At 45.8% G+C, this 24,955-nt stretch overlaps 6 protein-coding genes across 6 annotated transcripts; 5 read left to right on the forward strand and 1 right to left on the reverse strand.

Annotated features, from left to right (window-relative positions):
• Window positions 1-514: 514 nt before the first annotated feature.
• LOC129393983 (TATA-box binding protein associated factor 11 like protein 2-like) lies at window positions 515-2,743 on the forward strand. Its single transcript, XM_055098586.2, has one exon. The coding sequence runs from the start codon at window positions 588-590 to the stop codon at window positions 1,182-1,184; it is 597 nt and encodes a 198-aa protein (XP_054954561.2). The 5' UTR covers window positions 515-587; the 3' UTR covers window positions 1,185-2,743.
• A 2,255-nt stretch (window positions 2,744-4,998) lies between these two features.
• LOC117980225 (histone H3.X) lies at window positions 4,999-6,130 on the reverse strand. Its single transcript, XM_034959757.3, has one exon. The coding sequence runs from the start codon at window positions 6,128-6,130 to the stop codon at window positions 5,687-5,689; it is 444 nt and encodes a 147-aa protein (XP_034815648.2). The 3' UTR covers window positions 4,999-5,686.
• A 6,465-nt stretch (window positions 6,131-12,595) lies between these two features.
• Window positions 12,596-13,192, forward strand: LOC130540840 (TATA-box binding protein associated factor 11 like protein 2-like). The gene has a single exon (XM_057299886.2). It carries the CDS (start codon window positions 12,596-12,598, stop codon window positions 13,190-13,192), a length of 597 nt encoding a protein of 198 aa, XP_057155869.1.
• A 2,819-nt stretch (window positions 13,193-16,011) lies between these two features.
• LOC134729161 (TATA-box-binding protein-associated factor 11-like protein 5) lies at window positions 16,012-16,608 on the forward strand. The gene has a single exon (XM_063597028.1). The coding sequence runs from the start codon at window positions 16,012-16,014 to the stop codon at window positions 16,606-16,608; it is 597 nt and encodes a 198-aa protein (XP_063453098.1).
• Window positions 16,609-19,442: 2,834 nt separating this feature from the next.
• LOC134729159 (TATA-box-binding protein-associated factor 11-like protein 5) lies at window positions 19,443-20,039 on the forward strand. Its single transcript, XM_063597026.1, has one exon. The coding sequence runs from the start codon at window positions 19,443-19,445 to the stop codon at window positions 20,037-20,039; it is 597 nt and encodes a 198-aa protein (XP_063453096.1).
• A 2,834-nt stretch (window positions 20,040-22,873) lies between these two features.
• LOC134729160 (TATA-box-binding protein-associated factor 11-like protein 5) lies at window positions 22,874-23,470 on the forward strand. The gene has a single exon (XM_063597027.1). The coding sequence runs from the start codon at window positions 22,874-22,876 to the stop codon at window positions 23,468-23,470; it is 597 nt and encodes a 198-aa protein (XP_063453097.1).
• Window positions 23,471-24,955: the final 1,485 nt, after the last annotated feature.

Consider the following 24,955-nt stretch of genomic DNA (forward strand, 5'->3'; position numbering starts at 1 on the left):
ATGCGGGAGATTCTCCTGTGGCGGCTCTGCAGATCCAGGGAGCCCCATGACCAGACCTGGGAGAAACTTTGGAAGCTGAGAGCATCCTCACAGCAGCAGGCAGAACAGACAAGTGGGCCTGGGTCTCACAACCCTAAGGCATTGAATTCCACCATGGAATCAGATCACAGCCAGACCTTTCCCAGGTCAAGGCAACGTCCACGCAGCCAGGCCCACCATAGAGGTCCGTTGTTCGACCTTGAGCAGGAGGCAGTCACTTGGCCTAGTGGGATTTCTGACCTGTGAGCTGGGGTTTGATTTAAATATCCGAAATTGGTGAGAACTTATTATGCATTGATCTAAAACTAATATACTCTCCATCCACAAGTTTCTTCACATTGTGGAAGTGAGAAAAACCAGTGTGTGTGTTTGTGTGTGGGAGTGGGAGGCAGGGAGCTGTGTCCAGTTGTGGCTAAACTATGGCTCAGCAGGAACACAGCAGCCAAAATCTTTGAAAGGTTCTCATTGCAGATCCATAATCAAACCACCCCAGCCAGAACAACTTCTGCCTCTACAGCGCTGTCATGGAGCAGACCTGAATCTCACCCATGGAGACAGGCAGGCAAGCAGGTGTGTCTGCTGAGATGTTCGCCATGCCCCGAGGTCTGAAAGGCAGCAACAAGGATGGGATCCCTGAGGACCTAGATGGGAACTTGGAAGAACCAAGGGATCAGGAAGGTGAGCTCAGGAGTGAGGATGTCATGGACCTCACAGAAGGTGACAAAGAAACCTCAGCCTCAGCTCCTCCTGCAGCCAAAAGGCTGAAAACAGATACCAAAGGAAAGAAGGAGAGGAAGCCCACTGTGGATGCAGAGGAGGCTCAGAGGATGACAACCCTGCTGTCTGCCATGTCTGAGGAGCAGCTGGCCCGCTACGAAGTGTGTCGCCAGTCAGCTTTCCCAAAAGCACGCATTGCAGCTCTGATGCAGTCTATCACTGGCAGTTCGGTGTCTGAGAACGCGACCATTGCCATGGCTGGAATAGCCAAGGTCTTGGTTGGAGAGGTGGTGGAAGAGGCCCTGGACGTGTGTGAGATGTGGGGAGAAACGCCCCCGCTGCAGACCAAGCATTTAAGGGAGGCTGTTCGCAGGTTAAAGCCCAAGGGCCTCTTCCCCAACAGCAACTACAAAAAAATCATGTTCTAGGCCCAAGGCCAGAGAGAAAGGTCTGTTTGTGCAGGAATAAGTATTGCATCCAGTCTGCTATGATAGGACTATGTTTGCTGGAGCTTCTGCATCTGTCTACCCTGGATTTAGCCACAATCTTTCTCAAACTGTGACATTGTTTCATAATCACCTTGACTAAATATTTGGGTCACCTAGAACATACTGAGTCATTTTTATGTGTCTTCCTAGTTGGAAGAAGAAAGATGCATGGGTCTTGATCATCCTGTAGACAGATAGCTGCTTTCAGAGAGGGAAATCCCTTCTAAGAGTCTTGTATGGTTTCATACTGAAGCCTGGAGTTGCTGTGTCTTAGCTTGTGTGCTGGGTTTCAATAAGTGAAGCCTCCGAAAACTTTTCCCTAGTGATATTCTGCCCTGAAATCTGTGCCTGAGCAGGGGCACTGGAATCGTTGTCCTTGTATGTATTTTAAATTCTGGTATGGATTTTGGTGACTCATCTTAAAAACAGTTAAACTGTTAAACTGTTTTCCAACCTGCAGAAATAAAGATAAAATCACAAAGCATTTTTTTTCTCTCATTTGACTGTTCTCATATTCCTACCTACTGTGCTTTATGTCAGCCAGTGATCCTTTACATTATTATAAAGTAACATAATACAGGAGCATCTTATAAGACTAGAGTGACAGAAACAGAATCCAAATACCACCTTTCTGCAAAGACCCATTCGTAATGATCATCTAAGCAGTTTAAAAGACACAGATAGAAAGAGTGTATTGATAGTTCAGGTTTGCTGTGGTGCTTCTATAGGTACCCAAATTTAGTTCAAAACATTGCTTTAGAGTATTTTTTTTTTTTTTTTTGAGATGGAGTCTCACTCTATCGTCCAGGCTGGAGTGCAGTGGCACGATTTTGGCTCACTGCAAGCTCTGCCTCCCAGGTTCATGCCATTCTCCTGCCTCAGCCTCCCGAGTAGCTGGGACTACAGGTGCCCACCACCATGCCTGGCTAATTTTTTGTATTTTCAGTAGAGACGGGGTTTCACCATGTTAGCCAGCATGGTCTCGATCTCCTGACCTCGTTATCTGCCTGCCTCGGCCTCCCAAAGTGCTGGGATTACAGGCGTGAGCCACTGCGCCCAGCCTAGAGTATTCTTGATTTTATTCATTCTACCAGTGATCCATTCAGAAAATCAAACCCGAGTACAGCAACAGAGGAAAAGAAGTTATTAAAATACCAGACAAAGTAGGTTCATCATGAGTTACAAAGTTATTCCACACTCCACTTGTTCATACTTTATGTTACCTTCTCTGTGGAAAAGGGTACTTTTTCATCATAGACTAAAGACCTGAGATTTATTATGGAATCACCGTGAACCTTCCCAGCACAGCTCACAGATATCCACGGTGCTACTTCAGTCTGTTTACCTTTGCCATGTGCCCCCTGAATCACAGAGTATAAGCAAAAAGATCTAAAAGCCCCCACAGTTCAGTCTCTCACATTGAGTGGAGAATAACATCTATTCTTTCTTCTTGAAGCCAAAGATACCTCCACAAAATGTTGTTTTATTTCCTCATACACTCAAGCTTTTGCTCTTAAAATAGAACTTATTGTACATAGAATCTATCTTTGGCTGAGCATTACATAAATTTCTACATTTTACCAAGCATGGGGAAATTCTGTTTCATACCTCCATATTCTGACATTGTTTAGCTTTCATTTTATTTTACCAGCTTCCATGTAAAGGCATATAACAAGTTAGACCAGTGTGTCTTAGAGAGACACAAGCAGGGCACAGGTTCTTGGAAGAACTGGTGGAGATGGGAGGGCTCTCTCAGGAATTAAAGTGCTTGAGCAACCAAAAGAAGTAAGATCCAAGAGACTCATTGTCTTCCAGTCGTTAGATTGCTCTCAGCTCATTCCTTTCCCATGGCATTGAGGAGTCTTGGGAGCTGTGTTCTGGCAGACGTGGCAGGCCTAGCAGTCTCTTAACACTAGAGTAAAGAAAACCTGGCCCAAGTAGCCTGAAGTGGGGATGAGCCACTGCAGAGAGCAGTGACAGTGGTGATTGGACACACAAGCTTAGAACGTTTTTCTGGCCCCCCATAGAACTCAATGCTTTGAGTGGGGTCTGAGTAAAGCTGAACTGCTGAAAACAGAAACAAGTTCCCATCAAGATCTCAGAGGTCAGCTCAGGAGCAGGAACACAGCGCTGTTTCTCAAAGAGAAAAAAATGGATTAGCTGGGAAGGTTCAGTGTCCCTACACATTCAAAATCTTCTCAATATGTAATATCACATAGCCACAGCTCTCGAGAAAGGAATCTGTAGAAGGTGGTATCTTTCTAGGCAAAATCTTTGTTAGCTTTCATGGCTGGTTGTATTACATGTTAATGACAATAAAGTTTTTCCTGGAGCTTCATCACTATTCTTAAAGTCTATCTGATAATGTGCCTTTGGAGACTGCCTAGAAAAATGTGGTGTCTGGTAAGGTGGTGATGAAATTTCTAACAAGTAAAGTGACTGTACTTGACTATTTTCAATAATTCAATATTTTGGGATAAGCTTAACATCCTCACTGCCTGCCTTTGCCCCTACAAAAGTACTTAGCATATGCCCAAATAAAGTTTAAGCAATCTATCTCCACTATTCTCAAGCACATGATATCTAGGGTCTAGTCTCTAAAAGTACAAAGTAAAAAGTTTAAAAGTATAACTCACAAAAAGTTGTACCCAAACTAAAAAAGCTGAAATGATAAATTGATGGATTTGTGTTTTTTACGGAAGAGAGTACAATGCAGAGTGCTAACATACATATATAGCAGGGCTCTTAGAAAATGAATGCAGTCAAATCTTTTGTAATAGTTTCTTAAGTAACATGAATATTAGAGAGACGATTCATGAAATTTTAAGCTAGTGTCATGTCTAGGAATATCAAGACATAGCTAGCATTTTGTAAAAAATATTTTTTTAAACAAATCTATTAATGAGATAGATAAGGTGTTTCTTTTTTCTAATTACTTAGTTTTTCTTAGTCACATATTCAAGGGAACATACTAATGTTTGGTAAAATGGTGTTTGTCAAATTCTACTTCTCACTTTCACCTACCGTGCCATATTCAACTATTGTAAGTACTGGAAATTCAAGTATTGTTCATTTTAATATACTTTCACCAAAGTAGTATTTTTTATGAGAAAGCCATAATCTCATCAGTAAGCCCTTTCTAACAGAAAATATGAACTAGTAACTGATTATCCAACAGAAAATCCGACAGAAAATATGAACAAGTAACTGATTATGAGAAGAAAAGAAAACCCAGAAATAATCCTAAGGCAGAGCAACCTCAGGCTTCAGTGTGAAACCATCGCAGTCTCTTGGGAGATGTTTCTCTCTCAAAGAAGCTGTCTGTTCAAAAGGTGCTCAGGGACCATGCACTTTTCTCCTTCTAACTAGGAAGATGTAGAGAAATGATTCAATTCACTCAAGGAGAGAGAAATATTTAGTCAAAGTGATTATGAAAAAGGCTGCTTCCATGATTTAGGTGAGACCATGTCAGAGTTTGAGGAAGATGTTAAAATTGAGGGTAAGTCCAGGGTAGACTGAGCTATGGAAGCTTCAGCACACAGTCTTCTGTCATGGGAAGATGGAGCCGGTACTTATTCCCTCAGGAACAGGATTACTTTTCTAGTCTTGGGCTGGAATTCACATAATTTTTTGGTACTTGATAAAAATGTGGCTCTTAAACTTGAATGTGCAGGCAGGCTTTCTCAGGGGCATCTCTTTTTCAAATCTCACACATGTCCAGAGCCTCTTCTACAACCTTTGTGTCCAAGGCCTTGACCATTCCAGCCATGACATTGACCACATTCCGGAATTTAGACCACCAGGGATGGACTGCATCAGACGCCCAATGGGTGCCTCTGACTCCCTTCAACACACAGATTTACCACACTGGATTTTACCCACACTGCCTTTCATAGTGTGCATTGACTTGTAAATAGAGAGTCTATTTAAATTGTAGAAAATGAAGTTTAATGTATTTTCATAGCAAACTAGCGGAAACATCACAGGAGACAGGGAACATTGAAAACACAGAGTTGCATACATAAAACCTCCAAGTATACCTGGAATCTATTGTTTCATAAAATGCAATAAACATCTTTTAGCTCAAATTAATAAGAAATTTATTTTGTTTACAGAACCCGTATGCAGACATAGTAAAGAAAAAAAAAATAAGATTTCTTTATAATTTTATAGAGTTGAACTGAAACTCGCTCACAGAGACATTTCCACTTGACACTAGTGCCTTGGGAGCCTCAAAGTAGATGAGACGTTTACTAACAAGCACACACAAACACAACCGCCACCTGATTTCTGCCTGCGTTTCCACTGGCAATCTTATGCTTAGCTACCTTTGGACCCCCGGAGGGAAAAGAAACCAAAACAGAACAAAACTTCTCACATCAGAACTACCAGTTACGGGGGAAGAGAAAAAAGAAAACACAAGCAAACAGAAAAGAAGTCCTCTAGAGTGCAAGGTTTCCCAGGAGCGTGGGCTCTCCGGCACCCTCTCCACGGAGGCGGCGGGCCAGCTGCATGTCTTGGGGCATAATTGTGACGCGCCTGGCATGGATGGCACACAGGTTGGTGTCTTCAAAGAGCTGCACCAGGTAGGCCTCGCTGGCCTCCTGCAGGGCGCCAATGGCCGCACTCTGGAAGCGCAGGTCCAGGCTGATGGCCTGGGCGATCTCGCGCACCAGGCGCTGGAAGGGCAGCTTGCGCAGGAGCAGCTGCGTGGACTTCTGGTACTTTCTGATTTCCCGCAGCGCCAGGGTGCCAGGCTTGTAGCGGTGAGGCTTCTTGATCCCTCCTGTAGGCGACGCCCTTTTTCTGGCGGCTTTGGTGGCCAGGGGCTTCCTGGGGGCCTGCCAGGCGGTGGCTTTGCGGGCGGTCTGCTTGGTGCGTGCCATGTTGTGGGGCCTTGTGCTCTCTCCTCTCTGAGGCTGAGCCTGGCCGGCTGCAGGCGGTACTGGCGTCAGAAAACAAGGGCAGTGGTGCTGTGGACAGGATTCAGAGAGGCTGTGAGTTGAGATCCATGCGCATGACTCTCCCACACACTTAACCCCTGCCAACCCAGCCCCACACTTACCAGCTCTCAGGTCTGTGGGTCGGAGGCCACGCTGCTTAGTCTTCCCGGAGGGTCTTGGGTTTCCTTGGTCTACACAGCAGCAGCCAGGAATCTCCCTCGCAGGCAGTCTCTTTCTGACTGGAGATCTCTGTGGTCTCAGTAAAGCCCTGCTTCTTTATAAGGAGCTCAGATGATTGCATTAGACCCACCCAGCTCCCTTCCGTTGTACTCACTGCTTCACTAGATCCTCAACCTCATAAGGGCTGTGAAAATCCAATCGAGTCCCTGGGTTCTGCACACACCCCAGAGAGGGAGGAACCTCTGCCGTGTGCATCGTGGGAGGGATGGTAGGTGTGAGTTAGAAAAAATTCTGGGTGCCAAGGAGATTCTGAAAGTTTACATTTCATGACCATCATGGAAGTCATTACAATGAAAAAGACATTTGAATAAAGTTGCATGTTACCCGACATCGGTGACTGCTGCAAAACACCAAGGGTGCGATCATGAGGTGTCTCTCAGGTTCCCTGAGGATGAGGTGAAACGGGGAGGGAAAGATGGAAAACCTAAATGATCACTCCTCTAACAGGGATGCTCCTGGGGGCATTTTTCTCCCCCAAAGTGACATTCATGGGAATCTGCGGTAGCCTTCAGGCAAAGCTGTGGCTTTTTGATCAAATTGTCCTATGTGCCTGTCACTGAGGCTCTCTGGCTCTTTTTTTTTTTTAACCTTGGTACCAGTAACAGTATATTGTTAACTATAGTCACCACGTTGTACAATAATTCTTGAGCTTGTTCCCCCATGTAACTGACGTGTTGTGTGTTTTGACCAACATCTCCTCAAATTCCCCATCCCCAGCCACCACAGCCCCAGACGACCATCTTTCTTATTTTTTTGCGTCTATCAGATTAACTTTGTGAGATTCCAGGTATCATGGAGACCATGTAGTGGTTGTATTCTTATGCCTGGCTTATTTCACTTAGCATGATGTTCTCCAAGTGCACCCATGTGTACACAAAGGACAAGATTTCCTTCTTTAAGGCTGCATAGTATTCCCTTGTGTATGTATATCGGATTTTCCTCATCCTGTTATCTGCTTTTGGACATTTAGGTGGATTCCCTATCTTAGGTCTTGTAAATAGCGCTGCAATGAACATGGGAGTATAGATATCTCTTCAATAGACTGATTTCATTTCCTTTTCATATACACTTCCCAGTGTGGGATTGCTGGATCATATGGTAGCTGTATTTATGTAGTTTTTGGAGGAAGTTCCATAGTGTTTTCTAGAATGGCTCCCTAATTTACATTCCCAGGAATAATGCAAGGGTTCCCTTTCCTCCACATCCTCATCAACAAGTGTTGTCCTTTGATGTTTTGATCACAGCCATTCTAAAGAGTGTGAGGTGATGCCTTCTTTTAGTTTTTATATGCATTTCTCTGAAGATTGGTGACATCGAGCATATATATATATATATATATATATATGCCTGCTGGCCACTTGTATATCTTCTCTCCTGAGATGTCTATTATTTAGGTCCTTTGCCCAGTTTTAAAATTGTGTTGTTTCTTGCTGTTGAGTCCTTTGAGTTCATGGTATATTTTGAACAGTAACTAATTAATGCCTTATTGGATATAGTGTTTGCAGGTATTTTTTTCTCATGATGATTTTGTCTCTTCGTGGTGTTAATTATTTCTTTTACTGTGCAGAATTTTTTTTTCATTTGGATGCAATCCATTTGTCTATTTTCCCTTTTGCTGCCTATGTGTTTGGGACATATTTCAAAAATTATTGGCTTAACCAATGTCAATGAGGATGTCCCCTGTTTTCTTCTAGTAGGCTCATAGTTTAAAGTTTTGACTATATTTTGGTTGATTCTTGTGTATGGCAAGAGATTAGGGCCCAGTTTCATTTTCCTGCCTGTAGATACCCAGTTTCCTATCACCACTGATGGAAGAGACTGTCCTTTTGTCATTGTGTGTTGTTGGCACGTTTGTAAAAATGTAATTGGCTGTACACATTTGGAGGGATTTCTGGGCTCTCTGCTCTGTTCCATTGGCTTTGATTTCTGTTTTGATGCCATTCTTAGGCCATTTTTGTTCCTACAGCTTGATAGAATACTTTGAAGCAAGGAAGGCATGGATTTTTTTATTTTCTCTATGGTTTGCCCTATGACAGCACCACTCAGACAGATGTCAAAGAGATATAGATTTTTTTGTTTTTCAGCTTTTTACTGATTGTTAAGACAGAGTAATGACATGGAATCTTTTTTTATGGGCCATCCTGAAAACTGGAACTCCATTTTATTGTTGCTATACATTTGTTACAGTTTATCTTATATTCAAGATATATGATCAATTACTTGTTCATATAATGACAAATAGGGTTCAGTTATACAAAATATTCAATGTTCAAATCCTATAGAGAGAGCAAATTTTGTTTTTAATTTCTGTATTTCTTAATCATTTGAAAAATAAAGTAAAAATGGAATATTATCTAAAATAAAATATATTATTATTATATGCATTTCCATTTTAGAGAAGGACAAAACAGAGATCAATATGTTATTTCAGTCATAAACAAAGGTTACTTTGGGACCAGTTCTTTGGAGGTGAAGGCGTGGAAATGAATGCAGAGGTTAGACAGGGTTTCTTTGGTCTGCATTTCTCTGTCTAGATTTCCATATGGCTCCTAGAGTGTGTTACCATTCTAACATCCTCAAAGATTGCTCTCTGACATGAAGCAATTTTGGCCAGAACGTGAAAAAAATCATTGTAGAGGAAAATCTGGTATTTAATTTAATTTTTATTTTTGCAAGTTCAAAACTGTTGATTCCCCGGGCAGTTATGAAAAGTATAAATGTTTATAAGGGGAACTATTCCAATGCTTTTAGAAAGCCAGGGCCTTCAGGCAAAAGTATTATAAGGGACGACTCTGTTGTATCTCCTACAAATCATATAGGAGCAAAAACATCCTAAGTCATAGCAACTTCAGAATTCAGTGTGATTTCATCACAGTCTCTGAAAAGAGTTTCTTTTCTCTTTGTAAAAACAGCTCCCCATTCACAGGATTCTCGAGGCTAATGCACCATTCTTCTCTCAACCAGGAAGCCCCAGAACAATGCCTGAGCATGCGTGGACCTCAGAGCTCCAAATATGATGGTGATGATTGTTACTAATTTTGAGACAGGGTCTCACCCTGTTGGCCAGGTGTGAGGGCAGTGGCGCCATCTCTGCTTACTGCAACCTCCACCTCTGAAGCGCAAGCAATTCTCCTACCACACACTCCAGAATGAGTAGGTGAAACAGCAGGAACTAGTGACCACGCCCAGCTAATTTTTTTTGTTGTTGTTGTTAAAGAGAGGCAGTCTGGAACTCTAGTTCAAGTGATTTGCCAGGTCGGCCACCCAAAATGCTGGGATAACAGGAATAAGCCACTGTGCACGGTCTGAGATACAAATATGATTGAAAGGGATGATCAAACAGGCTGCTGCCTTCATCTGGGTGTAACCAATGTAAGATGTAAGAAAGACGTTAAATCACGGGTAAGTCCAGGATGGGCTGAGATACTGAAGCTCCAGCATAGAAAGTGTGCTCTCATAGAAAGACTAGAAGCAGTACTTTCTCCTCTAAAATCAGGCCTTTCTATCTGGGCTGGGATCTGGAGGAAGATGGGGTTTTTTTTTTTTTCTCGATGTTGGGGTAATGGGCCCTGGGCTGTCCCCTGTGAAAGGCTTGGGCTGCAGCAGGTGCGTGTCTCCCCACATCTCACACATCTCCAGTGCCTCTTCTACCAGCTCCCAGACCAAGACCTGGGTCATTCCAGCCATGGCTACGGCCATGACCACGTTCTAGGACACTGAACTGCTGGTGATGGACTGCATCGGACTTCTAAAGGCTGCCTCTCTCCCTTTTCCACCCACAAACAGACCTACACTGGTTTTTCTGCCTCCCATAATGTGAAGCGACTGTGGATAAAGAGTATTTTCACATTTTAGAAAGTAGAGATCAATGTTTGTTCATAGCAAACCAGCAGGAGCAGTCTGTGAAACATGGAGCTGCATATAGAAAAAGTTAAAATGTGGATCCCATCTACTGTTTGATCAATTGCAGGAGACACTGTCTATTTGGCACCTATACGTTTACTTGGTTTTCAATAATATTAAGGAACACATTTCTCCACAATTGTTCTTGATGTGAAATGCAGAAATGTGTTCACTGAGACATTTCCACAAATGCATTAGACCCTCAATGTAGATTGAAAGTTTACAAACAAAACAAAATTGAAACACAGTCACTACCTGTGATTTCTGCTTCTGTTTTTATTCCCAATCATATGCTTAGCTACTTTTTGACCCTATGCGAGAAACGACACTAACTCTGAACAGAACTTCTAACATCATATCTATCATTAACAGAGAGAAAACACAACGCAACAAAAAAGAAACCATGAACAGAGAAAAACACAACACAACACAAAGGAACCATTTGCAATGCAAGATTTCCCAGGAATGTGGGCTCTTAAGCACCCTCTCCACGGAGGCTGTGGGCCAGCTGCATGATTCTGGACATAATTGGGAAGCTCCTGGCATGGATGACACACAGTTTGGTATCTTACAAAAGTTCTGATGTAAATGTGTTGCTGGAAAAGAGGGGTTTCACCATGTTGTCCAGGCTGGTCTTGAACTCCTGACCTCAGGAGATCCACCCACCTCGGCCTCCCAAAATGCTGAGATTACAGGCATGAGCCACCACGCCAGAGCAGTAATTTCATATCTTCTACCAACAATTTTTGAATAAACAAAAGCTCTTTAAAAGTCAGATATTTGAGTGCCTGCTTTATCTTCTGAAGTACTTTTTATGCCATTTCTCAACATAATTTTCCCTAAATGTGATTTATGTCTCTGTGCATGACATAATTTTGTGTCTCTTTGGTGCTTCCCTGTGACCTATGTATAGATATACATGTAATATATAAATTGAAGTCTGGGCACAGTGACTCATGCCTATAATCACTTCACTTTGAGAAACCAAGAGGGGCTGATCACTTGAAGTCAGCAGTTCAAGACCAGCCTGGCCAAAATTGTGAAACCTCCTCTCTACTTTAAAAAATACAAAAATTATCGCAGCTTGGTGGGGTGCACATTTAGTCCCAGCTACTCTGGAGGCTGAGGCAGGAGAGTCGCTTGAGCCCAGGAGGCAGAGGCTGCAGTGAGCTGAGATCAGGCCACTGCAATCCAGCCTGGGGGACAGAGTGAGACTCTGTCTCAAAAATAAATCAATAAAATAAGATTAAATAAAATTGAAATAGTATTTTCATATTCCCCTCACCCAGCCCATTTTATTTTCAGAGTATTTGATAAAACACTTGTTTCCCTGTGAGTTAGAGAATTTTTCTCAGACATTGCAGTTTTCTAATGTGCAACTTCATAAAATATCTCGTTTTTACTGTAAATAGTTTCTTTATTGTTGTGAAATGTGAACTTTGCGATTCTGTGAGGAAAACTGAATTCTGAAATGCCCCCTGCATTTCCCACCACTCAGAGACTCGCCCTGCATCTGCCCCCCCTTGAGTGTGGGCAGAACCATGAATTGATGAGCCTGCCCAAATCCCTGATAAGGTTAGGGATACCCTGAACCATTAGCTGTTAAGAGCTGGGTCTAATTCAATCATCTGAGCTCTTTATAAGGGACTGAACCTCCCTGAGATTACATTCCCCTGTGGGAGATCCCTCATCACTGGCTGTGCACACCCAGGGAGCCTCACAGCTCAGACCTGGGCAACACGTGTAGGAGCTGAGAACATCCTCACGGCAGCAGGCAGAACAAACAAGTGGGCATGGGGCTCACAACCCTAAGGCATTGAATTCTGCCACCAACTCGAATCAGATCGAAGCCAGACCCTTCTCAGGTGAAGGCAATGACCACACAAACAGACCCATCCTGGAAGTCCCTCTTGTGACTCTGAGCAGGAGGCAGTCACTTGGCCTAGTAGAACTTCTGACCTGTGAGCTGGTGTTTGTTTTAAATATCCAAAATTGGTGAGAATTCGTTCTGCATTGATCTAAAACTAATATACGCTCCATGCACAAGTTTCTTCACATTGTGGAAGTGAGAAAATTCGGTGTGTGTGTTTGTGTGTGGGAAGGGGAGGCCGGGAGCTGTGTCCAGTTGTGGCTAAACTATGGCTCAGCAGAAACACAGCAGCTAAAATCTTTGAAAGGTTCTCATCGCAGATCCAGAATCAAACCACCGCAGCCAGAACTTCTGCCTGTACAGCTGCTGTCACGGAGCAGACTTGAATCTCACCCATGGAGACAGGCAGGCAAACAGGTGTGTCTGCTGAGATGTTCGCCATGCCCCGAGATCTGAAGGGCAGCAAGAAGGATGGAATCCCTGAGGACCTAGATGGGAACTTGGAAGAACCAAGGGATCAGGAAGGTGAGCTCAGGAGTGAGGATGTCATGGACCTCCCAGAAGGTGACAATGAGGCCTCAGCCTCAGCTCCTCCTGCAGTCGAAAGACGGAAAACACATACGAAAGGGAAGAAGGAGAGGAAGCCCACCGTGGATGCAGAAGAGGCTCAGAGGATGACAACCCTGCTGTCTGCCATGTCTGAGGAGCAGCTGTCCCGCTACGAAGTGTGTCGCCGGTCAGCTTTCCCGAGAGCACGCATTGCGGGTCTGATGCGGGCTATCACTGGCAGTTCGGTGTCTGAGAACGTGGCCATTGCCATGGCTGGAATAGCCAAGGTCTTTGTTGGAGAGGTGGTGGAAGAGGCCCTGGACGTGTGTGAGATGTGGGGAGAAATGCCCCGACTGCAGCCCAAGCATTTAAGGGAGGCCGTTCGCAGGTTAAAGCCCAAGGGCCTCTTCCCCAACAGTAACTGCAAAAAAATCATGTTCTAGGCCCAAGGCCAGACGGAGGGGTCTGTTTGTGCAGGAAGAAGTACCGCGTTCATCTTCCAATGACAGGAGTGTGTGTGCTGGAGCTCCTGCATCTCAGTCCCACCTGGATTTACCCACGATCTCAGTGTCTTAAAATGTGCAGTTGCCCTTACCTGGATGAAGACAGCAGATCGTTTCATAGGAGCCTTGGCTAAATCTTTGGGCATTTTAATGGGATGTGGAGGCGTTTTTCTATGTCTTTCCAGTTGGAGGACTCAAGGTGCCTGGGCCCAGAGCATCCCGTGGACAGGCAGCCGCATTCAGAGAGGGAAGCCCTTCCCAGGAGATCTGTATGGTTTCCCGCTGAAGCCTGGTGTAGCTGTCTCTTAGCTTGTATGCTTATGTCTGGGTTCCAGTGATTGGAGCTTGCAGAAATGTTTCCCCGATTGTTGTTCTTCTGTACATTTTCAATGCTCATATGTAATTTTGTGAGCAATCACGAGAACAGTTAAACTGAGCAACTGATTTCCAAACTGCAGACATCAAAATGAAATCACAAAGCACTTTTTTTCCCCCTAAGTTGACTCTTCTATTCCTGCCTGCTGTGCTTTATGTCAGCAAGTGACCCTTTCCTGCATTATAATGCAATATAGTATAGATACATCATGTAAGACTAGAGAGAAACCAATTCCAAAACCACCTTTCCTCAAGCCGCCATTTGTAACGATCATATGGGCGGTTTAAAGGACACAGAGAGAGCCCATTGATACTTCACTGTCGCTACACGTGGTGATTTTTCCAGTGCTTCCGGAGACACTGAAATTTAGTTCCAAACATCGCCTTAGAGGATTCTTGATTTTATTCATTCTACCGATGATCCGCTCAGAAAATCAAACCTGAGTACGGAGACATTGGAGAAGTCGTTAAAGTATTGGACCAAGTCGGTTCGTCACGAGTGACAAAGTTATTCCACACTCTACTTGTACATACTCTGCTTTACCTTCGTGATGGAAAAGAGTAATTTCTCGCTATAGAGTAAAAACCCGAGATTTATTATGGAATCAGCGTGAACCTTCCCAGCACAGCTCACAGATCATACGCCAAAAATTACACTGTGATTCCGTCTCAAAAATTCTCTGTAGTGACCTGTGAATTGACAGCTCGTGAGGACATTCTTCAGTTTGGCTGAAACCATCAAAACTGAAAAAAATGGAGTCTGCCAAATTCTGCCTCTTACCCTTTCAGCTACCATGCCACGTTCAACTATTGTACTTGATAAGTATTGGAAACTGAAGGTACTGATAATTTCAATAGAGTTTCACCAAAGTAGTATTTCTTGTGAGAAAGCCATAATCTCATCAGTAATGCCTTTCTAGAAGATCCAACAGAAAAGATGAACTAGCAACTCATCCTGACAAGAAAGTAAAACTCAGGAAAAATCCTAAGGCAGAACAGCTTCGGGTTTCAGCGTGCAACTCTCATAGTCTGGGCGCAGTGGCTCACGCCTATAGTCCCTTCTCTTTGGGAAGCCAAAGTGGGGCAGATCACCTGAAGTCAGCAGTTCAAGACCAGCCTGGCCAAAATGGTGAAACCTCGTCTCTACTTGAAAAGATACAACAATTTGCCCGGCGTGGCAGCGCGCACATTTAGTCCCACCGCTTGGGAGGCTGAGGCAGGAGAATCCGTTGAGCCTAGGATGCCGAGGCTGCAGTGGGCTGAGATCGGGCCGCTGTAATCCAGCCTGGGGGACAGAGTGAGACTCTGTCTCAGAAATAAACAAATAAACCAAACTAAACTAAGATAAAATGACGTAAAATAAAATTGAAATAATATTTTCACGTTTCCCTCACCCAGCCCATTTTATTTTCAGAGTATTTGATAAACCGCTTGTTTCCCTGTGCGTTAGAGAGTTTTGTTCTCAGACATCGAAGTTTTCTAATGCTCAACTTCGTAAAATGTCTCATTTTTTACTGTAAATAGTTTCTTTATTGTTGTGAAATGTGAACTTTGCGATTCTGTGAAGGAGACTGAATTCTGAAATGCCCCCTGCATTTCCCGCCCCTCAGAGACTCGCCCTGTGTCTGCCCCTCCCTTGGGTGTGGGCGGAAGCATGAATTGATGTGCCGGCCCAACTTCCTGATTAGATTAGGGCTATCCTGAACCAATGGCTGCTAAGGGCTGGGTCTAATTCAGTCATCTGAGCCCTTTGTAAGGGAGGACTGAACCCCCCTGTGAGTACGCTCCCCTGTGGGAGATTCCCCAGCACTGGCTGTGCACACCCAGGGGGCCTCACAGCCGAGACCTGGGCAACACGGGTAGGAGCTGAGAGCATCCTCACGGCAGCCGGCAGAACCAACAAGTGGGCCTGGGGCTCACAACCCTAAGGCATTGTTGAATTCTGCCACCAACTCGAATCGGATCGAAGCCAGACCCTTCTCGGGTGGAGGCGACGACCACACAGCCAGACCCATCCTGGAGGTCCCTCGTGTGACTCTGAGCAGGAGGCGGTCACTTGGCCTAGCAGAACTTCTGACCTGTGAGCTGGTGTTTGTTTTAAATATCCCAAATTGGTGAGAATTCGTTCTGCATTGACCTAAAACTAACATACTCTCCTTCCACAAGTTTCTTCACATTGTGGAAGTGGGAAAATTCAGTGTGTGTGTGTTTGTGTGTGGGAAGGGGAGGCCGGGAGCCGTGTCCGGTTACGGCGAAACTGGCTCAGCAGAAGCACGGCAGCTAAAATCTTTGAAAGGTTCTCATCGCAGATCCAGAATCAAACCACCCCAGCCGGAACTTCTGCCTGTACAGCTGCTGTCACGGAGCAGGCTTGAATCTCACCCATGGAGACCGGCAGGCAAACAGGTGTGTCTGCTGAGATGCTCGCCATGCCCCGAGGTCTGAAGGGCAGCAAGAAGGATGGAATCCCTGAGGACCTAGATGGGAACTCGGAAGAACCCAGGGATCAGGAAGGTGAGCTCAGGAGTGAGGATGTCATGGACCTCCCAGAAGGTGACAATGAGGCCTCAGCCTCAGCTCCTCCTGCAGCCAAAAGACGGAAAACACATACAAAAGGCAAGAAGGAGAGGAAGCCCACCGTGGATGCAGAGGAGGCTCAGAGGATGACAACCCTGCTGTCTGCCATGTCTGAGGAGCAGCTGTCCCGCTACGAAGTGTGTCGCCAGTCAGCTTTCCCGAGAGCACGCATCGCGGGTCTGATGCGGGCTATCACTGGCGGTTCGGTGTCTGAGAACGCGGCCATTGCCATGGCTGGAATAGCCAAGGTCTTTGTCGGAGAGGTGGTGGAAGAGGCCCTGGACGTGTGTGAGATGTGGGGAGAGACGCCCCCGCTGCAGCCCAAGCATTTAAGGGAGGCCGTTCGCAGGTTAAAGCCCAAGGGCCTCTTCCCCAACAGTAACTGCAAAAAAATCATGTTCTAGGCCCAAGGCCAGACGGAGGGGTCTGTTTGTGCAGGAAGAAGTACCGCGTTCATCTTCCAATGACAGGAGTGTGTGTGCTGGAGCTCCTGCATCTCAGTCCCACCTGGATTTACCCACGATCTCAGTGTCTTAAAATGTGCAGTTGCCCTTACCTGGATGAAGACAGCAGATCGCTTCATAGGAGCCTTGGCTAAATCTTTGGGCATTTTAATGGGATGTGGAGGCGTTTTTCTATGTCTTTCCAGTTGGAGGACTCAAGGTGCCTGGGCCCAGAGCATCCCGTGGACAGGCAGCCGCATTCAGAGAGGGAAGCCCTTCCCAGGAGATCTGTATGGTTTCCCGCTGAAGCCTGGTGTAGCTGTCTCTTAGCTTGTATGCTTATGTCTGGGTTCCAGTGATTGGAGCTTGCAGAAATGTTTCCCCGATTGTTGTTCTTCTGTACATTTTCAATGCTCATATGTAATTTTGTGAGCAATCACGAGAACAGTTAAACTGAGCAACTGATTTCCAAACTGCAGACATCAAAATGAAATCACAAAGCACTTTTTTTCCCCCTAAGTTGACTCTTCTATTCCTGCCTGCTGTGCTTTATGTCAGCAAGTGACCCTTTCCTGCATTATAATGCAATATAGTATAGATACATCATGTAAGACTAGAGAGAAACCAATTCCAAAACCACCTTTCCTCAAGCCGCCATTTGTAACGATCATATGGGCGGTTTAAAGGACACAGAGAGAGCCCATTGATACTTCACTGTCGCTACACGTGGTGATTTTTCCAGTGCTTCCGGAGACACTGAAATTTAGTTCCAAACATCGCCTTAGAGGATTCTTGATTTTATTCATTCTACCGATGATCCGCTCAGAAAATCAAACCTGAGTACGGAGACATTGGAGAAGTCGTTAAAGTATTGGACCAACTCGGTTCGTCACGAGTGACAAAGTTATTCCACACTCTACTTGTACATACTCTGCTTTACCTTCGTGATGGAAAAGAGTAATTTCTCGCTATAGAGTAAAAACCCGAGATTTATTATGGAATCAGCGTGAACCTTCCCAGCACAGCTCACAGATCATACGCCAAAAATTACACTGTGATTCCGTCTCAAAAATTCTCTGTAGTGACCTGTGAATTGACAGCTCGTGAGGACATTCTTCAGTTTGGCTGAAACCAAAAAACCTGAAACCATCAAAACTGAAAAAAATGGAGTCTGCCAAATTCTGCCTCTTACCCTTTCAGCTACCATGCCACGTTCAACTATTGTACTTGATAAGTATTGGAAACTGAAGGTACTGATAATTTCAATAGAGTTTCACCAAAGTAGTATTTCTTGTGAGAAAGCCATAATCTCATCAGTAATGCCTTTCTAGAAGATCCAACAGAAAAGATGAACTAGCAACTCATCCTGACAAGAAAGTAAAACTCAGGAAAAATCCTAAGGCAGAACAGCTTCGGGTTTCAGCGTGCAACTCTCATAGTCTGGGCGCAGTGGCTCACGCCTATAGTCCCTTCTCTTTGGGAAGCCAAAGTGGGGCAGATCACCTGAAGTCAGCAGTTCAAGACCAGCCTGGCCAAAATGGTGAAACCTCGTCTCTACTTGAAAAGATACAACAATTTGCCCGGTGTGGCAGCGCGCACATTTAGTCCCACCGCTTGGGAGGCTGAGGCAGGAGAATCCGTTGAGCCTAGGATGCCGAGGCTGCAGTGGGCTGAGATCGGGCCGCTGTAATCCAGCCTGGGGGACAGAGTGAGACTCTGTCTCAGAAATAAACAAATAAACCAAACTAAACTAAGATAAAATGACGTAAAATAAAATTGAAATAATATTTTCACGTTTCCCTCACCCAGCCCATTTTATTTTCAGAGTATTTGATAAACCGCTTGTTTCCCTGTGCGTTAGAGAGTTTTGTTCTCAGACATCGAAGTTTTCTAATGCTCAACTTCGTAAAATGTCTCATTTTTTACTGTAAATAGTTTCTTTATTGTTGTGAAATGTGAACTTTGCGATTCTGTGAAGGAGACTGAATTCTGAAATGCCCCCTGCATTTCCCGCCCCTCAGAGACTCGCCCTGTGTCTGCCCCTCCCTTGGGTGTGGGCGGAAGCATGAATTGATGTGCCGGCCCAACTTCCTGATTAGATTAGGGCTATCCTGAACCAATGGCTGCTAAGGGCTGGGTCTAATTCAGTCATCTGAGCCCTTTGTAAGGGAGGACTGAACCCCCCTGTGAGTACGCTCCCCTGTGGGAGATTCCCCAGCACTGGCTGTGCACACCCAGGGGGCCTCACAGCCGAGACCTGGGCAACACGGGTAGGAGCTGAGAGCATCCTCACGGCAGCCGGCAGAACCAACAAGTGGGCCTTGGGCTCACAACCCTAAGGCATTGTTGAATTCTGCCACCAACTCGAATCGGATCGAAGCCAGACCCTTCTCGGGTGGAGGCGACGACCACACAGCCAGACCCATCCTGGAGGTCCCTCGTGTGACTCTGAGCAGGAGGCGGTCACTTGGCCTAGCAGAACTTCTGACCTGTGAGCTGGTGTTTGTTTTAAATATCCCAAATTGGTGAGAATTCGTTCTGCATTGACCTAAAACTAACATACTCTCCTTCCACAAGTTTCTTCACATTGTGGAAGTGGGAAAATTCAGTGTGTGTGTGTTTGTGTGTGGGAAGGGGAGGCCGGGAGCCGTGTCCGGTTACGGCGAAACTGGCTCAGCAGAAGCACGGCAGCTAAAATCTTTGAAAGGTTCTCATCGCAGATCCAGAATCAAACCACCCCAGCCGGAACTTCTGCCTGTACAGCTGCTGTCACGGAGCAGGCTTGAATCTCACCCATGGAGACCGGCAGGCAAACAGGTGTGTCTGCTGAGATGCTCGCCATGCCCCGAGGTCTGAAGGGCAGCAAGAAGGATGGAATCCCTGAGGACCTAGATGGGAACTCGGAAGAACCCAGGGATCAGGAAGGTGAGCTCAGGAGTGAGGATGTCATGGACCTCCCAGAAGGTGACAATGAGGCCTCAGCCTCAGCTCCTCCTGCAGCCAAAAGACGGAAAACACATACAAAAGGCAAGAAGGAGAGGAAGCCCACCGTGGATGCAGAGGAGGCTCAGAGGATGACAACCCTGCTGTCTGCCATGTCTGAGGAGCAGCTGTCCCGCTACGAAGTGTGTCGCCGGTCAGCTTTCCCGAGAGCACGCATCGCGGGTCTGATGCGGGCTATCACTGGCGGTTCGGTGTCTGAGAACGCGGCCATTGCCATGGCTGGAATAGCCAAGGTCTTTGTCGGAGAGGTGGTGGAAGAGGCCCTGGACGTGTGTGAGATGTGGGGAGAGACGCCCCCGCTGCAGCCCAAGCATTTAAGGGAGGCCGTTCGCAGGTTAAAGCCCAAGGGCCTCTTCCCCAACAGTAACTGCAAAAAAATCATGTTCTAGGCCCAAGGCCAGACGGAGGGGTCTGTTTGTGCAGGAAGAAGTACCGCGTTCATCTTCCAATGACAGGAGTGTGTGTGCTGGAGCTCCTGCATCTCAGTCCCACCTGGATTTACCCACGATCTCAGTGTCTTAAAATGTGCAGTTGCCCTTACCTGGATGAAGACAGCAGATCGCTTCATAGGAGCCTTGGCTAAATCTTTGGGCATTTTAATGGGATGTGGAGGCGTTTTTCTATGTCTTTCCAGTTGGAGGACTCAAGGTGCCTGGGCCCAGAGCATCCCGTGGACAGGCAGCCGCATTCAGAGAGGGAAGCCCTTCCCAGGAGATCTGTATGGTTTCCCGCTGAAGCCTGGTGTAGCTGTCTCTTAGCTTGTATGCTTATGTCTGGGTTCCAGTGATTGGAGCTTGCAGAAATGTTTCCCCGATTGTTGTTCTTCTGTACATTTTCAATGCTCATATGTAATTTTGTGAGCAATCACGAGAACAGTTAAACTGAGCAACTGATTTCCAAACTGCAGACATCAAAATGAAATCACAAAGCACTTTTTTTCCCCCTAAGTTGACTCTTCTATTCCTGCCTGCTGTGCTTTATGTCAGCAAGTGACCCTTTCCTGCATTATAATGCAATATAGTATAGATACATCATGTAAGACTAGAGAGAAACCAATTCCAAAACCACCTTTCCTCAAGCCGCCATTTGTAACGATCATATGGGCGGTTTAAAGGACACAGAGAGAGCCCATTGATACTTCACTGTCGCTACACGTGGTGATTTTTCCAGTGCTTCCGGAGACACTGAAATTTAGTTCCAAACATCGCCTTAGAGGATTCTTGATTTTATTCATTCTACCGATGATCCGCTCAGAAAATCAAACCTGAGTACGGAGACATTGGAGAAGTCGTTAAAGTATTGGACCAAGTCGGTTCGTCACGAGTGACAAAGTTATTCCACACTCTACTTGTACATACTCTGCTTTACCTTCGTGATGGAAAAGAGTAATTTCTCGCTATAGAGTAAAAACCCGAGATTTATTATGGAATCAGCGTGAACCTTCCCAGCACAGCTCACAGATCATACGCCAAAAATTACACTGTGATTCCGTCTCAAAAATTCTCTGTAGTGACCTGTGAATTGACAGCTCGTGAGGACATTCTTCAGTTTGGCTGAAACCAAAAAACCTGAAACCATCAAAACTGAAAAAAATGGAGTCTGCCAAATTCTGCCTCTTACCCTTTCAGCTACCATGCCACGTTCAACTATTGTACTTGATAAGTATTGGAAACTGAAGGTACTGATAATTTCAATAGAGTTTCACCAAAGTAGTATTTCTTGTGAGAAAGCCATAATCTCATCAGTAATGCCTTTCTAGAAGATCCAACAGAAAAGATGAACTAGCAACTCATCCTGACAAGAAAGTAAAACTCAGGAAAAATCCTAAGGCAGAACAGCTTCGGGCTTCAGCGTGAAACTCTCATAGTCTGGGCGCGGTGGCTCACGCCTATAGTCCCTTCTCTTTGGGAAGCCAAAGTGGGGCAGATCACCTGAAGTCAGCAGTTCAAGACCAGCCTGGCCAAAATGGTGAAACCTCGTCTCTACTTGAAAAGATACAACAATTTGCCCGGCGTGGCAGCGCGCACATTTAGTCCCACCGCTTGGGAGGCTGAGGCAGGAGAATCCGTTGAGCCTAGGATGCCGAGGCTGCAGTGGGCTGAGATCGGGCCGCTGTAATCCAGCCTGGGGGACAGAGTGAGACTCTGTCTCAGAAATAAACAAATAAACCAAACTAAACTAAGATAAAATGACGTAAAATAAAATTGAAATAATATTTTCACGTTTCCCTCACCCAGCCCATTTTATTTTCAGAGTATTTGATAAACCGCTTGTTTCCCTGTGCGTTAGAGAGTTTTGTTCTCAGACATCGAAGTTTTCTAATGCTCAACTTCGTAAAATGTCTCATTTTTTACTGTAAATAGTTTCTTTATTGTTGTGAAATGTGAACTTTGCGATTCTGTGAAGGAGACTGAATTCTGAAATGCCCCCTGCATTTCCCGCCCCTCAGAGACTCGCCCTGTGTCTGCCCCTCCCTTGGGTGTGGACGGAAGCATGGATTGATGTGCCGGCCCAACTTCCTGATTAGATTAAGGCTATCCTGAACCAATGGCTGCTAAGGGCTGGGTCTAATTCAGTCATCTGAGCCCTTTGTAAGGGAGGACTGAACCCCCCTGTGATTACGCTCCCCTGTGGGAGATTCCCCAGCACTGGCTGTGCACACCCAGGGGGCCTCACAGCCGAGACCTGGGCAACACGGGTAGGAGCTGAGAGCATCCTCACGGCAGCCGGCAGAACCAACAAGTGGGCCTTGGGCTCACAACCCTAAGGCATTGTTGAATTCTGCCACCAACTCGAATCGGATCGAAGCCAGACCCTTCTCGGGTGGAGGCGACGACCACACAGCCAGACCCATCCTGGAGGTCCCTCGTGTGACTCTGAGCAGGAGGCGGTCACTTGGCCTAGCAGAACTTCTGACCTGTGAGCTGGTGTTTGTTTTAAATATCCCAAATTGGTGAGAATTCGTTCTGCATTGACCTAAAACTAACATACTCTCCTTCCACAAGTTTCTTCACATTGTGGAAGTGGGAAAATTCAGTGTGTGTGTGTTTGTGTGTGGGAAGGGGAGGCCGGGAGCCGTGTCCGGTTACGGCGAAACTGGCTCAGCAGAAGCACGGCAGCTAAAATCTTTGAAAGGTTCTCATCGCAGATCCAGAATCAAACCACCCCAGCCGGAACTTCTGCCTGTACAGCTGCTGTCACGGAGCAGGCTTGAATCTCACCCATGGAGACCGGCAGGCAAACAGGTGTGTCTGCTGAGATGCTCGCCATGCCCCGAGGTCTGAAGGGCAGCAAGAAGGATGGAATCCCTGAGGACCTAGATGGGAACTCGGAAGAACCCAGGGATCAGGAAGGTGAGCTCAGGAGTGAGGATGTCATGGACCTCCCAGAAGGTGACAATGAGGCCTCAGCCTCAGCTCCTCCTGCAGCCAAAAGACGGAAAACACATACAAAAGGCAAGAAGGAGAGGAAGCCCACCGTGGATGCAGAGGAGGCTCAGAGGATGACAACCCTGCTGTCTGCCATGTCTGAGGAGCAGCTGTCCCGCTACGAAGTGTGTCGCCGGTCAGCTTTCCCGAGAGCACGCATCGCGGGTCTGATGCGGGCTATCACTGGCGGTTCGGTGTCTGAGAACGCGGCCATTGCCATGGCTGGAATAGCCAAGGTCTTTGTCGGAGAGGTGGTGGAAGAGGCCCTGGACGTGTGTGAGATGTGGGGAGAGACGCCCCCGCTGCAGCCCAAGCATTTAAGGGAGGCCGTTCGCAGGTTAAAGCCCAAGGGCCTCTTCCCCAACAGTAACTGCAAAAAAATCATGTTCTAGGCCCAAGGCCAGACGGAGGGGTCTGTTTGTGCAGGAAGAAGTACCGCGTTCATCTTCCAATGACAGGAGTGTGTGTGCTGGAGCTCCTGCATCTCAGTCCCACCTGGATTTACCCACGATCTCAGTGTCTTAAAATGTGCAGTTGCCCTTACCTGGATGAAGACAGCAGATCGTTTCATAGGAGCCTTGGCTAAATCTTTGGGCATTTTAATGGGATGTGGAGGCGTTTTTCTATGTCTTTCCAGTTGGAGGACTCAAGGTGCCTGGGCCCAGAGCATCCCGTGGACAGGCAGCCGCATTCAGAGAGGGAAGCCCTTCCCAGGAGATCTGTATGGTTTCCCGCTGAAGCCTGGTGTAGCTGTCTCTTAGCTTGTATGCTTATGTCTGGGTTCCAGTGATTGGAGCTTGCAGAAATGTTTCCCCGATTGTTGTTCTTCTGTACATTTTCAATGCTCATATGTAATTTTGTGAGCAATCACGAGAACAGTTAAACTGAGCAACTGATTTCCAAACTGCAGACATCAAAATGAAATCACAAAGCACTTTTTTCCCCCTAAGTTGACTCTTCTATTCCTGCCTGCTGTGCTTTATGTCAGCAAGTGACCCTTTCCTGCATTATAATGCAATATAGTATAGATACATCATGTAAGACTAGAGAGAAACCAATTCCAAAACCACCTTTCCTCAAGCCGCCATTTGTAACGATCATATGGGCGGTTTAAAGGACACAGAGAGAGCCCATTGATACTTCACTGTCGCTACACGTGGTGATTTTTCCAGTGCTTCCGGAGACACTGAAATTTAGTTCCAAACATCGCCTTAGAGGATTCTTGATTTTATTCATTCTACCGATGATCCGCTCAGAAAATCAAACCTGAGTACGGAGACATTGGAGAAGTCGTTAAAGTATTGGACCAAGTCGGTTCGTCACGAGTGACAAAGTTATTCCACACTCTACTTGTACATACTCTGCTTTACCTTCGTGATGGAAAAGAGTAATTTCTCGCTATAGAGTAAAAACCCGAGATTTATTATGGAATCAGCGTGAACCTTCCCAGCACAGCTCACAGATCATACGCCAAAAATTACACTGTGATTCCGTCTCAAAAATTCTCTGTAGTGACCTGTGAATTGACAGCTCGTGAGGACATTCTTCAGTTTGGCTGAAACCAAAAAACCTGAAACCATCAAAACTGAAAAAAATGGAGTCTGCCAAATTCTGCCTCTTACCCTTTCAGCTACCATGCCACGTTCAACTATTGTACTTGATAAGTATTGGAAACTGAAGGTACTGATAATTTCAATAGAGTTTCACCAAAGTAGTATTTCTTGTGAGAAAGCCATAATCTCATCAGTAATGCCTTTCTAGAAGATCCAACAGAAAAGATGAACTAGCAACTCATCCTGACAAGAAAGTAAAACTCAGGAAAAATCCTAAGGCAGAACAGCTTCGGGTTTCAGCGTGCAACTCTCATAGTCTGGGCG

This window comes from Pan paniscus, chromosome 16 (assembly GCF_029289425.2).
Source record: "Pan paniscus chromosome 16, NHGRI_mPanPan1-v2.0_pri, whole genome shotgun sequence".
NCBI lineage: Eukaryota > Metazoa > Chordata > Mammalia > Primates > Hominidae > Pan > Pan paniscus.

What these genes read in the sequence shown, in the direction of transcription:
- LOC129393983 (XM_055098586.2), top strand. Translation starts at nt 588, where the DNA reads ATGGAGACAGGCAGGCAAGCAGGTGTGTCTGCTGAGATGTTCGCCATG.
- LOC117980225 (XM_034959757.3), bottom strand. Translation starts at nt 6,130, where the DNA reads ATGGCACGCACCAAGCAGACCGCCCGCAAAGCCACCGCCTGGCAGGCC.
- LOC130540840 (XM_057299886.2), top strand. Translation starts at nt 12,596, where the DNA reads ATGGAGACAGGCAGGCAAACAGGTGTGTCTGCTGAGATGTTCGCCATG.
- LOC134729161 (XM_063597028.1), top strand. Translation starts at nt 16,012, where the DNA reads ATGGAGACCGGCAGGCAAACAGGTGTGTCTGCTGAGATGCTCGCCATG.
- LOC134729159 (XM_063597026.1), top strand. Translation starts at nt 19,443, where the DNA reads ATGGAGACCGGCAGGCAAACAGGTGTGTCTGCTGAGATGCTCGCCATG.
- LOC134729160 (XM_063597027.1), top strand. Translation starts at nt 22,874, where the DNA reads ATGGAGACCGGCAGGCAAACAGGTGTGTCTGCTGAGATGCTCGCCATG.